The sequence below is a fragment of the Bufo gargarizans genome, chromosome 3 (assembly GCF_014858855.1).
Source record: "Bufo gargarizans isolate SCDJY-AF-19 chromosome 3, ASM1485885v1, whole genome shotgun sequence".
Classification (NCBI taxonomy): Eukaryota; Metazoa; Chordata; class Amphibia; order Anura; family Bufonidae; genus Bufo; species Bufo gargarizans.
In genome coordinates, this window is record NC_058082.1 from 207,745,088 (window position 1) to 207,760,142 (window position 15,055).

The 15,055-nt window shown below is 43.1% G+C and overlaps 1 protein-coding gene across 1 annotated transcript in view; it reads left to right on the top strand.

Moving 5' to 3' along the window:
• Positions 1 to 204: 204 nt before the first annotated feature.
• CFAP97D2 (CFAP97 domain containing 2) overlaps positions 205 to 15,055 on the top strand; it is a 38,505-nt gene continuing 23,654 nt past the window's right edge. Inside the window, exon 1 of the mRNA XM_044287972.1 lies at positions 205 to 327. Within this exon, the coding sequence (XP_044143907.1) occupies positions 235 to 327 (93 nt within the window). The 5' untranslated portion in view covers positions 205 to 234. The remainder of the gene's footprint in view (positions 328 to 15,055) is intronic.

The window sequence follows — 15,055 nt, forward strand, 5'->3', positions numbered from 1 at the left end:
AAGCATTGTGTTATTATGCAGTCATTTAATAGAGACAGACTTTGTTTGCTGATTTGCAGCCACAATGTTTGGAAGTCTACCATTAGCTATTCACTTTTCTCCTTAACACCAATGTCATGACAACCAGCACATGACCTGCCTCAAACACTCTGTAGTCTCCACAGTATTCCTCCCCAGCCTCAGAAGCTCAGTCATTCAGAGGTTTGTAGCCTGGGAGGGCGGTTGACAGTGAAGATGCACAGAGCCTACCAACCCATATTGCCATGTGGTAATAAATACCTGCAGCAGAAATGGGACAAAACCTACTATGACGAGCATAAAAGGAAGGTATGTAAGAGGACGGGTCAGAAAAACACAACTTGCATTATAACGTGTTTGCTTTTTTCTGTCTTAGTACAGTATATGACTGTGCTCATAGCTTTGTATTATTCCATTTCATACCTTGTCATATACTGCAGCTATTGCATTGCTATTGTAATGAAGAATATAGGTCTATATTGTATGTAGAATTAATTCTTAAAGAGTAATTAAACCTTTGAGTAAAATTTTAATAAGATGTCCCTAATGCCCTAATAAAACATTTTCTAATATACTTTATTAATTAATTTTGTATTGTTATTAGACTTTTCCCTAGACCTAAAGCGCACCATTCCCTATGCGCTTATAACTGACATTTCTGTACACCGCTGACAGCTCAGCAGTGTACGGAGTACGAAGATGACATGTTATGAATGGGGCCTCAGTTCGTGCGGGCAGGAGGGCATATTGCTGCTCCTGCCCATGCCCCCCAGAGGTTTACTAACTCCTGGCATAGCACATGGCTACCCTGTACCCATGTACTATGCCAGGATTAGTTGAGTGGAGAGGGATCCTGCCTCTGCCTGCTTCGCTAATCTAAGAGCTGACATGCAGTTCTTTCAGTTTAGCAGAGCAGGCAGAAGCAGGAGCCAGCTCCATTCAGCTGATCCTGGCATAGCACATGGATACAGGGTACCCATGTGCTATGCCAGGAGTTAGTAAACCTCAGGGGGGCACAGTCAGGAGCAGCAATATGCTCTTCTGCCCGTACTCACTGCACTGCAGCCCCATTGATTACTTCACAGTCCGTACTCCATACACCGCTGAGCAGTCAGCGGTGTACAAAAATGTAAAATTTAAGCGCACAGGTAATGGTGCGCTTTAGGGAGGAAAAATTATAATAAAAATTCATTAATAAAGAATATTAGAAAAACTTTTATTAGGGCATTAGGGACATCTTATTAAAATTTTTGTCAAAGGTTTAGTTACTCATTAAAGAAGAAAGACTGCAGCTGAGAATTTCCTTAAGTGTTCTTACTGAGGGCTACAAGGTCACATTTAATACCATACAATTCATCTTCTTTCAGGTATTCATAAATTATTTTCATTTACTTGGCTACTAATAAAAATCTTAATAAGCTGCCAAAATGTGGTCTGTGCATATTTCAGGTATGTAAGTAACATATCATAAGAAAATAAGGAACCAACCAATTACACATATAGAGCAAGAACAACATGATAGCACATAACATGGTTTATGTGTGTCTTGTGTTATCATGGATTTGGAATAAACCTAAATAAATTCTTAACTTCTCAGTTTCCTCATTGGATGCTGCATTTCATTCTTGCTCTATTGCCTAATGTATTATCCTACATTTCTTCATATCATGTCTGAGTTTGCTGAAGTTTCACTTTTCGGGGATATATGAAACGTTTTATGAACCATTTATTTGGGCCCATTTGCTAGCGCCATCTACATTATAATGTAGGTAATTCCAGTGTGGAGTGAAAAATATCTTCCTATTTATTTTATTTTTATTTTAAACCTAATCACAAGACCTGGATTGATAACCAGAAATGGCTGGTATATATGAGATAGTTTTGCCCAAGGAAAACCCTAGTTTGCATGTGCATATTAATACACATTCTACCAGAACCGGGTTTCTCAATATTCCTTAGACAAGCACCCAATTACATCAAAGTACCCCAGGACTAGTATCTTACACTGTGCCAGGAGAGGACATGCCATTGGTGCAGAGTGGCTACATAGTGGGCACTTTAGGCAACGGGGCCCATACGACAAGAGAATAAATGGCATAAGAGTTATCTGGCTCAAATTTACTAAGGTATTCTGATTTATCATATGAAGGATTGATTAAAAAGTCATAGACAGGAGTAAGCATTATTATGAGCCCTGCCGTCTTGATAAATTAGTTAACCAGCAAGGGGCCCATATACTATTCTTGCACAGGGCCCCTAAGAGTTGAAACATTACAGAAAGCTACATACACATTAAGAGCAGGGACAAATCTTACCCCAAATTCCGACACCATTGTTCACTTGACCCATACATCTTTTATCAATGATGTCAAGGGACTGAGACTTAAATAGAGCCTGTGGACTGTTTCATATGAATTCAATTGAAATCTGTATCAAGGCTCTGATTTATCATAACCGTCATAAATTAAATGCCTCCTCCGGCAGTCCGTACACCTGACTGGAATCTACTCCAGCTCTTAGCTGGCATACATTTCAGTCATCATGCCAGTTACTAGTGTAAAAGATGCTAAATATGCCAGGCCCTGTAGCTCCTACAACATTACCCTTGCCATGCCCCTTTTTGAAAGCTGCTAAAGTCGGCAAAAAAAGATAGTTGTACCTAAATGTAGTTGCTCTGGCATTTAAAAAGTCACAAAACTGTCTTTTCTACACCAAAAGCATGGTGTAGTGGAATGATAAATCCCCCCTAAATGTTAGAATTATGTAACTGAAAGCAGCCACCACTTATCACATACAAAAAAATCTCTTCCATTTGTCTTTTTCACAATAATTCATTTCCAGGCGTGATAAGGAGAAATCAATTAAAATGAAATGGATGGAATTTGACATCACAGTATTATGGGCTGGTAATAAGATATTAATTGGTTGAAATGTTACTGCTGTGACCAAAGGAATTTAATTAAAATTCTGAACATCGGCTTTGCATAGCTGGTATGAAATATACTCCGTCGGAGAAAAGCCACCGACTACAATCCTTGGTTAAAGGGTTTCTGTCACCAGAATTAACGTTTTTAAACTAGCTGACATGCGATGTGCTAATGTCAGCTGAACCTAACTAGTCTATTCCTACTTTTATCTATGCCCCCATTACTCCAGAAATATAACTTTTATAATAATCTAATTAGCCTCTAGGAGCAGGGGGAGCGTTGCTCCTGCTCCTAGGGGCTCCGTTCTCCCACCTCTGGCCACACCCTGCTACACTAGACTGATAGGGCCAGGCATCGTTGGTCTCCTACTGCTGGCCCTGTCTGCCGTGTAAATCTTGCGCCTGCGCCGTCCCGTTCAGTATTCAGCGCAGGAGTAGTGAGTGAAGGGCGCTCACCGGCTGGCGGCTTCCTCACTGCGCTTGCGCCGAATACTGAATGGCGGGAGATTTCCCCAGCTCACAGGGCCGGCAGTTGGAGGTGAAGGCTGCCTGGCCCTGTCAATCTAGTGTAGCAGGGCGTAGCCAGAGGTGGGAGAACGGAGCCTCTAGGAGCCCCTGCACCTAGAGGCTAAATAGCATATTATACAAGTTACATTTCTGGAGTAACAGGGGCATAGATAAAAATAGGAATAGGCTAGTTAGGTTCAGCTGACATTAGCACATCGCTAATGTCAGATAGCTTAACAGGGTTAATTCTGGTGGCAGAAACCCTTTAACCCATTACTTCAGTTGTGAAGCATGGCAAGTTGCAGTATGGAGACAGAATGCGCTCATCTATGATGGCTTGCATTTCTTGTAGAGAGCAGATCTCTGCTTTTGTCTGCTCAAGTTGAAGTGGATCTTAATGGTTTGTTTCTTAAGTGTTTCATTGATATCTTGCCAGGTCTTACTAGTTACAGTAAAAGAAAAACAAAAAAATTTAGTGGCAATTCTGGAGGAGCTGCTCAGCCCATGACACTGTAGCGTGTCTTTAGTTAGGGGAGCAGCCCGACCGCATGTGGACCGCAGTAATCGACTAATCCCAGCAAAATATGCATACAATGGAGGATATCGACGCGGTCCACATGCACCACAAGAGCAAACTACACAGAATGTAGCAATCATAGAGAACACACAGAGGGAATGCACCAAACAGATATAACACTGACTATGCTGGCAAGACATAAGTGAAGGTATTAAAAGCTGAGACTTTCGCCAATATGTTCCAGTCATGGAGATATCGGAGCCCACATGCACCACGTCACGGTTTCTCAGCATGGCAAGGGGTCCTAACCACTGCTCTGACTATGGTGTGAACACGGTCTGGGGATGATATAATTCAGCTCACAGCCAAGCTTCCCACAATTGCCCAGCATAAATGCTGTGGTTGTACAATGTGGATGAAGCCAGGCCGTGAGCCACACCCACACCAGACCATGTGAGGGAGGTTACCAGGTGCAAAAAAGTGCTAGAGTGCCAAGTGAAGGCAAACACACTCAAATCTAACAAGACAGAAAATGAAAAACAAAAAAATTTAGTGGCAATTCTGGAGGAGCTGCTCAGCCCATGACACTGTAGCGTGTCTTTAGTTAGGGGAGCAGCCCGACCGCATGTGGACCGCAGTAATCGACTAACCCCAGCAAAATATGCATACAATGGAGGATATCGACGCGGTCCACATGCACCACAAGAGCAAACTACACAGAATGTAGCAATCATAAAGAACACACAGAGAGAATGCACCAAACAGATATAACTGACTATGCTGGCAAGACATAAGTAAAGGTATTAAAAGCTGAGACTTTCGCCAATATGTTCCAGTCATGGAGATATCGGAGCCCACATGCACCACGTCACGGTTTCTCAGCATGGCAAGGGGTCCTAACCACTGCTCTGACTATGGTGTGAACACGGTCTGGGGATGATATAATTCAGCTCACAGCCAAGCTCCCCACAATTGCCCAGCATGAATACTGTGGTTGTACAATGTGGATGAAGCCAGGCCGTGAGCCACACCCACACCAGACCATGTGAGGGAGGTTACCAGGTGCAAAAAAGTGCTAGAGTGCCAAGTAAAGGCAAACACACTCAAATCTAACAAGACAGAAAATGAAAAACAAAAAAATTTAGTGGCAATTCTGGAGACTTTCGCCAATATGTTCCAGTCAAAACACACTCTTTTTTTTTATGTTTCAATTGAAAGCCGTAAAAAAGTCAATTAAAAGTTTTTTGCCATTGTTTACTTAACTTGTTAAAAATCAAGTTAAGGCTACACGTCTGTATACACAGGAAACTCTGACATCCAGAAGGTCATTGACCTCTATAGACGGCATATGTCTCACTGGGATACTACAAACTAATATACTCCAATGTGAATACTGGAACATAGAGGAGAGAACGAAAGCTTAAAGAATTTCATGCTCCAATGCTCTCTTTTGCCCTGCACTGAATTGCACAAGGCAAAGGCTTTTTCTGGAGATCCGGTGACTTACCGGGATCAACATGGGTAAGCTAGGCAGAGGCTTCCGCCTAGCAGTGAGCCCATTAGTGCCGGTGATGTCACCAGGCACACTGCTAGGTGGAAGCCTCCACCTAGCAGTGTAAAACATATAAACAAACAGCCCTTGACCTGCGCGATACAGCGCAGGGCAAGGGAGAACATCGGAACATGAAATGCTCTGATGCTCATATCAGAGGGCCTGTCTAGGTGAAAATTCTGAACCCAGTGAAGCTCTGGGGGAAGCTCTCAACTTTTTTTTAATACATCTAAAAATGCAAAATTCATAGATACAATATAGCTGCAATTGAGCGGTATTGGCCTTTCAGGATATATAGGGAGGTAGCATCCTATATACAGAAATATGTTTGCCCTACAGAGGATTTGACACACAAAGCTAAACTACAGTAGTGCCTACATAGCCCTATAATACACGATAGGGACCCCTATTCACTTGTTCTACCAGGTGGTAAAGAACGAGGTGAATGCCCCGAAAAGGAAGACCCCAATACCTCAGGAACCTTTCCCTGCAATCTTCCTGCTTTGCCCCTACAGCACAAGAGCTCCTCATCCTATAGATTGTGCTGATTAGTGGGTGGCTCATCAGGGAGGCTGAGTGGTATAGTAACAAGACAAAGACAAAAAGGCAGTGGCAGTGTTCAGTTGCATATCACAGCCTAGGGTTCCACTCACACACAATCTTTTGTAGAACAAACGTATTCCTGTATATAGGATACTGCATATCCATATATCCAGTTACGCTTCATAGCGACTATATTGTATTTCGTTTTCTCCTCTCTACTCTACCAAATGTCACACAGAAGGTGAAGAGAACCAGATAACTGCAGTGTCCTGTGCAATAACTATACCTGTGGTCTAAAAAATACTAATCAGAATTTTAAAAGGCCAGATATCTTTTTTTAAAGCAGTTGTTAGGCTAAAAGCTGATCATACATCTGATTGTGACTTTGGTTGATATTAGTGTTGAGAAAACTTTTGGTTTCAAGTTAAGCGTACAAGGTTCGGGTTATCTAAGAATTCCATTATGGATTCCGCTACCACAGACCATAACTTACGGTCCATGGTAGCAAAATCCATAACGGGATTCTTAGATAACCCGAATGTTGTACGCCGAACTTGAAACCACAAGTTCACTAGTTGATATCATTACAAAAATTTACATTTCACAAAAAATGCCAGATCAAAACCCAACCCTTTTCTCACACTTTTTTGTAATGTGGACTTCCTCCATAAAGATTCAAATTGTAGTCAGTTATTAATTTCACAAAAGAATGAGGTCATTGCCAGGAAAGGCTGTTGAGTTGGGCTGTTATTTACCCCATGTGCATGGTCAGCTTTTAGTTGGTAGAACAAGTACTACTGTCTAAAAGGGGTTGTCCGGCTTAATTAAAGAACAAATGGCAGGCAGCAGTAAGTTAACATTTTTTAAAAGATGCCTCACTCACCTTTTAAAATGCCCTCTTTTCCAGCTCCCAATGGTTTCTGCCAGACCAGGAGAGGCGGAGACCTGTTCTTTGTCACAAGACTGATACAGCCATTCAATGTCCCCAGTGGTCATGTGTGCAAAAATGTCACGTCACTGCTAAGGCTCAATAGTAATGTGCCATTCTTGCCAATGAGTCTCATGACCAAGAATAAGTCACTTCCGATCCAGTGAGAACCACTGAAAGCAGCAGCACCTGGAACAGAGGGCATTTTAGAAGGGGTTATTGAGTTTATTTTTTAAACACGTGAGCCCTTGATTAATGTAAAAAAATGAAAGTCAGACATCGTGTAGTACATGACAATCTCTTTCTAACAAAACTAGAACCAGCCCTGTACCTCACATGGATGCAGAGCTCCCCCATTCATTGCTCCAATTGCTCTGCTAGATTTATTTCAAACAGGCAGCTCAGTGGGTGTGTTCTTTCTCAGGGGCATGTCCTTTCTGCTGCAGCTCTTGTCTTACCACAAGGGTGTGCCTTTCTTGGGGGGGGTCCTTCCTGCTGCAGCTCTCTCCTTTAAAGGGGTTGTCTCATCTTCCGGCTGGTGAACAGCAGTGCACTCTGGCGCTCACTGTTTCAGTAGCTCCCGTTGTGGTGCATGCAGCGCAGCACAACAAGCTATGCTGTTTCCTATGTAGCTCTCATGCACCACAATGGGACCTACTGAAAATGCGAATGCTGGAACACTCTGCTGTTTCCCGGCCAGCTGGTGGTCGGAACTGTGTCTGATCTCGCCTTAGTTACAGTGAGACGAGACAACCCCTTTAAGGGTACTTTCACACTAGCGTTTTTGTTTTCCAGTGTTGAGTTCCGTCACAGGAGCTCAATACCGGAAAAAATCAGTTTTATCCTAATGCATTCTGAATGGAGAGCATTCCGTTCAGTATGCATCAGAAAGCATCAGTTCAGTCCCTCTTACGTTTTTGGGCCGGAGAAAATACCGCAGTATGCTGCAGTTTTCTCTTCGGCCAAAAATCCTGAACACTTGCCGGAATGCCGAATCTGGCATTCATTTCCATGGAAATTTATTAGTGCATTTATTGCTGCATTGACGGATCCATTCTTTGGGTCCATGCATGCGCAGACTTTTAAATCTGTGGAAAAAAAAAAATACCGGGTCCGTTTTTCCGGATGACACCGGAGAGACGGATCCGGTATTTCAATGCATTTGTCAGACAAATCCGCATCCGGATCCGTCTAACAAATGGCATCAGTTTGCGTCCGGTCCGACGGAACTGCCTGCCGGAATCCTCTGCTGCAAGTGTGAAAGTACCCTTACACAAAGATGCCCATGATTCATTTTTTTATTATGTTGGACAACTCCTTTAAGCCGTTCTCTAATATTATAATGTAAATTCATTTTACTGTTGGGTCACAGAGAGCCATTGTAGATTGATGCAACTTAAAATAAAGGCTACAATGATCCATTCTGAAATATTTCGTAAAGTTTGCAGTCACCAATGCCTCCTTGGCCATTTTCTGATCATTTTCTTTCTTAAATGCTTTTACTCAGATTTTCCTAGATGTCAAGCTTATGCCTTTTGTAAGACCAGTTGCCAACAAGGATTGATGACTGCCCTGGGGAAAGTCTCTTTCCAGACAATAGATGCTACAGAGAGCACATGGTGGTCATGTCCTGCAGCTTTGGTTTGTCATTCTGAAATCGCTTTGTGACAAGTCCAACTGGTCATCAATGGTGTTGTGTTCCTGAAATAAACAGTACATTATCTCCATGGAGACAATATACAAGATACACCAAGGAGATCAGTTTCAAAGCTATTCATAAATTCTCAAAATGTGCAATTGAGGTGTTCTGTTAACCCCTTAGTGACCAGCCTGTTTTGGGATTTAATGATCAAGTGATTTATTTTATTTTTTCCATCATCGTCTTCCAAGAGCGGTTAGTTTTTTTGTGGCACAAGTTGTAGTTTCTAATGCCACCATTTTGGGGTACACATAAGTTACTGATTAACTTTTATTAATTCTTTCTGGGAGGGGGGGGGGGGGGGGTAAGAAAAACAGCAATACTGCCACTGAATTTATACGTTATAAATTTAGCGGCGTTTATTTTTCAGCATAAGTAACATGATAAGTTAATTCTGCTGGTCAGTACGATTACATCGATACCAAATGCATTTTTTTTTTTTGCATTTTACTGCTTTTGCACAATAAAAAAACATTAAAAAAAATATAATAAAATAGGATTTTGCATCGAAGCAGCCCGAGATCCATAACTTTTTTAGTTTTCTTTCTAAGGAGCTTTGTAAGGGCTTGATTTTTGTAGGACGACTTGGTAATTTTTATTGGTATCATTTTGAGGTACATATGTGGAAGGGATTTTATTTTGGCAATTTTTTAAATTGAAAAGCATAGAATGTATTTTTTTAACTTGGAGATTTTTTTTCTGTTTTAAAACTTTTTTGAACCATTTACTAGTCCCAAGTGGGCCTTCTTTTCATCGGCTCTATAATACATTTGCACAACACCTGCTGTACAATGTATTATACTGTCAGTGCTATACGGACAGTCGCCATCAAGGTGCACTAGAGAGATCTCACCTGATGGGAAACACTGCAGGCAGGTCTTCATTTGCTGTCAGGCTACCACTGACAGACATCAGCACCCCACAGTCTCATTTGTGAGGTACCGATGGGAGACAGAAGGAATCCATTCCCTCTGTAACTACTTAGATCCCACGGTCACTATTGACCTCTGCATCTAAGGGGTTAAACTGCCAAGAGGGGCAATTCTGCCAAATCTCTGCTCTCCGCTGCACAGGAGACTCATGAAAGGCATATTGGTGGTCACTAAGGGTAGGTTAACATCACATTTTATGCCTCCGTTTAACATATACCGGTACGTTACAAAAAAAAGGATACAAATCGCCACAAATATGAAGCCACATACAATACAAATCATCCTTTATTTCATCATAAAAAAAAAACAAGTAAAAATATCACAAATATGCATTATGGACTCACAATACAGACAAACCCCACCTCCTGGAGACCATGTCAAAATATCTAACACCAAGCTCAGTAGGCTTTTATAGTATAAAAATATAAAAACAAATTCCCTATACGGCAAACAGCAAAACGGAAAAAAGCATCAAAATGGCCGATTCACCGTTTTTGGTTGCTCATTTTCTACAAAGAAAATAAATAAAAAGTGATCAAAAAGTCATACACACCCCAGAATGGTATCAATGAAAAGTTAAGATCGCCCCCACACAGCTCCGTACACAAAAAAGCTATAGGGTCAAAATATGGCGACGAAAAAATAAAACAGATTTTTTCCCACTTTTTAAAATTATTTTGTCACTATCAAAACGCAAGAAAAACTAACATATAAGGTATCGCCGGATTCGTACTGACATGTAGAATAAAAGTAACTGGTCAGTTTTATCGCACATCGAACGTCATAAATAAAAAAAACTTAAAACTGTGGTGCAATTAGGGTTGTTTCGATACCAAAATTTTGATTCAGTTTCGATAGCATAAAAAAGTATTGCGATACTCGACACCATTCGATACCACGCGAAAAAAAGAAAATGCCAAAAAAAGCCACGTGCATTCGGCATTTTATGGAACATCCAGCCCATAATCGAACAGTCCTATGCTATTTTTTGGGGGGATAAGGTGACAAAAAAAATTATTTTATTATTTTTCTTTTACAGCGTTCACCGCATAGGAGATATTTTTGGATATTTTAATAGTTTGGACTTTTCGGACGTGGCAATATGTAATATATTATTTATTTATTGATTGTTTATATATTTTATATGTAAAGTTGGGAAAGGAGCGATTTAAACTTCTAGTAGTTTTTTTTGTTTGTTTTTTTACTTTTTATTTACTATTTCCCCCCTTAGGGGCTAGAACCTGGGATCTTTTAATCCCTTGTCTATTCACCCTAATAGAGCTCTATCAGGGTAAATAGGATCTCACACTGTCCCTGCTGCCCTTTGTATAGTACACACAGCAGCAGGGAGCTCACCATGGCAGCCAGGGCTTCAGTAGCATAACCGATCGGAGCCCCAGGGACTGCTGGGTCTCCGATCAGAAGCTGCCACTGCCACCAATAGGAGGAGGTGAGGGGACTCTGTCTCTATGGCCACTGCCACCAATGTTTTTAATACTGGGGGGGGGTGCATTAACGTTTAATATACAAATACAGTTGGCGGCAGAAACACATTGCCGGCACCCGACCTCAGGCAGGGTGCTGTGATCAGCTAACCCCTCAGGTGTGGCACCTGAGGGGTTAATTTCTACGGATCGCAGTGCCCTGTCAGAGGCAGGGTGTCGACAATGTGTTTCTGCCACCGCCTGCATTTGTATATTAAACGTTAGTTATCATTGGTGGTACAGTGGCCACAGCCCCGCCCCGCCTCCACGCTCTTATTGGAGGCAGCAGCAGCACAGGGGAGAGGGAGAGACTGCTTCCTTCTCCCCGTGCTGCTGAGGGAAGATGGCGCACGCTGAGAGCAGCGCGATCCATATTCCCTGATACTGGGCTGTGCAGTAGCACAGCCTAGTATCGATAAAAGACAAATCCCAGTATCGTATCGATACCGAGCTAAATGTATCGATTGGGTATTGAAAGTTCGATACCCGAAACAACCCTAGGTGGAATAGCTTTTTTTATTTTTGCAATTTCACCCCATTTGGAATTTTTTTTCCGCTCCCCACTACATCATATGCAATTTTAAATGGTGGCGTTGGAAAGTACAACTTGCCCTGCATAAAACAAGCCCTCATATGGCTATGTGAACAGACAAATAAAAACATTCTGGCTCTGGGAAGGCAGGGAGCGCGAAACACCAAAAAAACCTCTGGGGTAGAAAGGGTTAAATTTCCCCACAGATAAAAATTGCATGCTAACAAGTCTGGGGAACGTGGTGGCCATAACCTCCATGCCAGTGAGTTCCAGGGGTGCGGCATATTGCCCCGTCTTGTTGGAAAAAGCAGGACATTTATTCTTCTGCAGCTTTACTGTTGGAGAGCTGCAAGCAGTATCAACCAACATAATCCGACGTGCCCAAAGATTCATACGTGAACCACTTTCAGCATCTTTTGTGACTTGTGGGTAATTAAAAGAAAAACAATCCACTTGCTCGTTCATCTTGTCATACTATCGCTAAAGGCGGGCTACTTTTTCCTGGGCCTGTATTATGACATTTTAATATAAAATACAATATATATATATATATAGCACATCCCGCTCAGTGTCCTTAATAGAGTTCCCATTTAAAAGCCTAAGTTGAGATAATAACGGTTTTCCTGCAAAACAAGCAGGTAATTATCATGCTAATCATGCTTCGTCTACTACCCCCTGCATTGTGTCAGTAGTGAAATAGTTTTCTTGGATCAGTGAGCTGGCGGGAGGGACTGTTGGGCATGCTGATTGGAATGCCGTTAATATACTAATTCAGCTTTCACTTTGTTGCTGTCCTGAGCAAAACAAGGCAGGAAACTTTTTTCCATGTGTTTTGATTGACTAAGGCCTCATGCACACGACCGTTTTTTTTCACGGTCCGCAAAAACGGGGTCCGTGGGTCCGTGATCCGTGACCGTTTTTTCGTCCGTGGGTCTTCCTTGATTTTTGGAGGATCCACGGACATGAAAAAAAAGTCGTTTTGGTGTCCGCCTGGCCGTGTGGAGCCAAACGGATCCGTCCTGAATTACAATGCAAGTCAATGGGGACGGATCCGTTTGATGTTGACACAATATGGTGCCATTTCAAACGGATCCGTCCCCATTGACTTTCAATGTAAAGTCTGGAGTTCTTTTATACCATCGGATTGGAGTTTTCTCCAATCCGATGGTATATTTTAACTTGAAGCGTCCCCATCACCATGGGAACGCCTCTATGTTAGAATATACTGTCGGATATGAGCTACTTCGTGAACCTCAGATCCGACAGTATATTCTAACACAGAGGCGTTCCCATGGTGATGGGGACGCTTCAGGTTAGAATACACTACAAACTTTGTACAAGACTGCCCCCTGCTGCCTGGCAGCACCCGATCTCTTACTGGGGGATATGATAGCACAATTAACCCCTTTAGGTGCGGCACCTAAAGGGGTTAATTGTACTATCATATTCCCCTGTAGGAGATCAGGGCTGACAGGCAGCAGGGGCAGCCCCCCCCTTCCCAGTTTGAATATCGTTGGTGGCACAGTGTGCCAACCACCATCGTCCCCCCTCCCTCCCTCTATTGTATTAAATCGTTGGTGGCACAGTGTGCCAACCACCATCGGCCCCCCTCCCTCCCTCTATTGTATTAAATCGTTGGTGGCACAGTGTGCCAACCACCATCGGCCCCCCTCCCTCCCTCTATTGTATTAAATCGTTGGTGGAACAGTGTGCCAACCACCATCGCCCCCCCCCTCCCTCTATAGCAGTAACATTGGTGGCAGTGTGCGGTCTCAACAGTAGAAGATTCATACTTACCGGCTTGCTGCTGCGATGTCTGTGTCCGGCCGGGAGCTCCTCCTACTGGTAAGTGAAAGGTCTGTGCGGCGCATTGCTAAAGAACTGTCACTTACCAGTAGGAGGAGCTCCCGGCCGTTCACAGACATCGCAGCAGCAAGCCGGTAAGTATGAATCTTCTACTGTTGAGACCGCACACTGCCACCAATGTTACTGCTATAGAGGGGGGGGGGGGGGCGATGGTGGTTGGCACAACACACCAACGATTTAATACAATAGAGGGAGGGAGGGGGGCCGATGGTGGTTGGCACACTGTGCCACCAACGATTTAATACAATAGAGGGAGGGAGGGGGGCCGATGGTGGTTGGCACACTGTGCCACCAACGATATTCAAACTGGGGAGGGGGGGGGGGGTCTGCCCCCTGCTGCCTGGCAGCCCTGATCTCTTACAGGGGAATATGATAGTACAATTAACCCCTTTAGGTGTCACACCTGAAGGGGTTAATTGTGCTATCATATCCCCCTGTAAGAGATCGGGTGGTGCCAGGCAGCAGGGGGCAGTCTTGTACAAAGTTTGCAGTGTATTCTAACTAGAAGCGTCCCCATCACCATGGGAACGCTTCTGTGTTAGAATATACTGTCGGAAATGAGTTTTCACGAAGTGAAAACTTAGATCAGAAAAAGCTTTTATGCAGACGGATCTTCGGATCCGTCTGTATGAAAGCAACCTACGGCCACGGATCACGGACACGGATGCCAATCTTGTGTGCATCCGTGTTCTTTCACGGACCCATTGACTTGAATGGGTCCGTGAACCGTTGTCCGTCAAAAAAATAGGACAGGTCATATTTTTTTGACGGACAGGATACACGGATCACGGCCTCGGCTGCAAAACGGTGCATTTTCCGATTTTTCCACGGACCCATTGAAAGTCAATGGGTCCGCGAAAAAAAACGGAAAACGGCACAACGGCCACGGATGCACACAACGGTCGTGTGCATGAGGCCTAAGGCTACTTTCACACTAGCGTTGGTTGAATCCGGCGTTCAATTCTGACACCGGAACTGCCTGCCGGATCCGGAAAAACGTGTGAAAACGGATTACATTTGAATCCTGATCAGGATTTTGATCACAATGAAAAAATGCATTGGAAAAAACGGATCCGCCATTTATGGACTTTAACTTTTTTTTCAAATTTTTCGGGTTTAACATGCAAAAGCCGGATCCGGTTTGATCCGGCGTTAATGCAAGTCAATGGGAAAAAAGCCGGATCCGGCGTTCAGTCAAAGTGTTCCGGATTTTTGGCCGGAGGTAAAAATACAAAATGCTACGGTTTTCTGAAAAGCCTGATCAGAGACTGAACTGAAGACATCCTGATGCATCCTGAAGGGATTGCTCTCCATTCAGAATGCATGGGGATATACCTGATCAGTTCTTTTCCGGATTTGAGCCCTTAGGACGGAACTCAGCGCCGGAAAAGAAAAACGCTAGTGTGAAAGTAGCCTTAATACATCCTGAAATATTCCCTTCTCTCAGGTTGCAAAATATTCTGTGATGCTGGTAAAGGGCACCTGTCAGTAGATTTGTACCTATGACACTGGCTGACCTGTAACATGTGAACTTGGCAGCTAAAGACATCT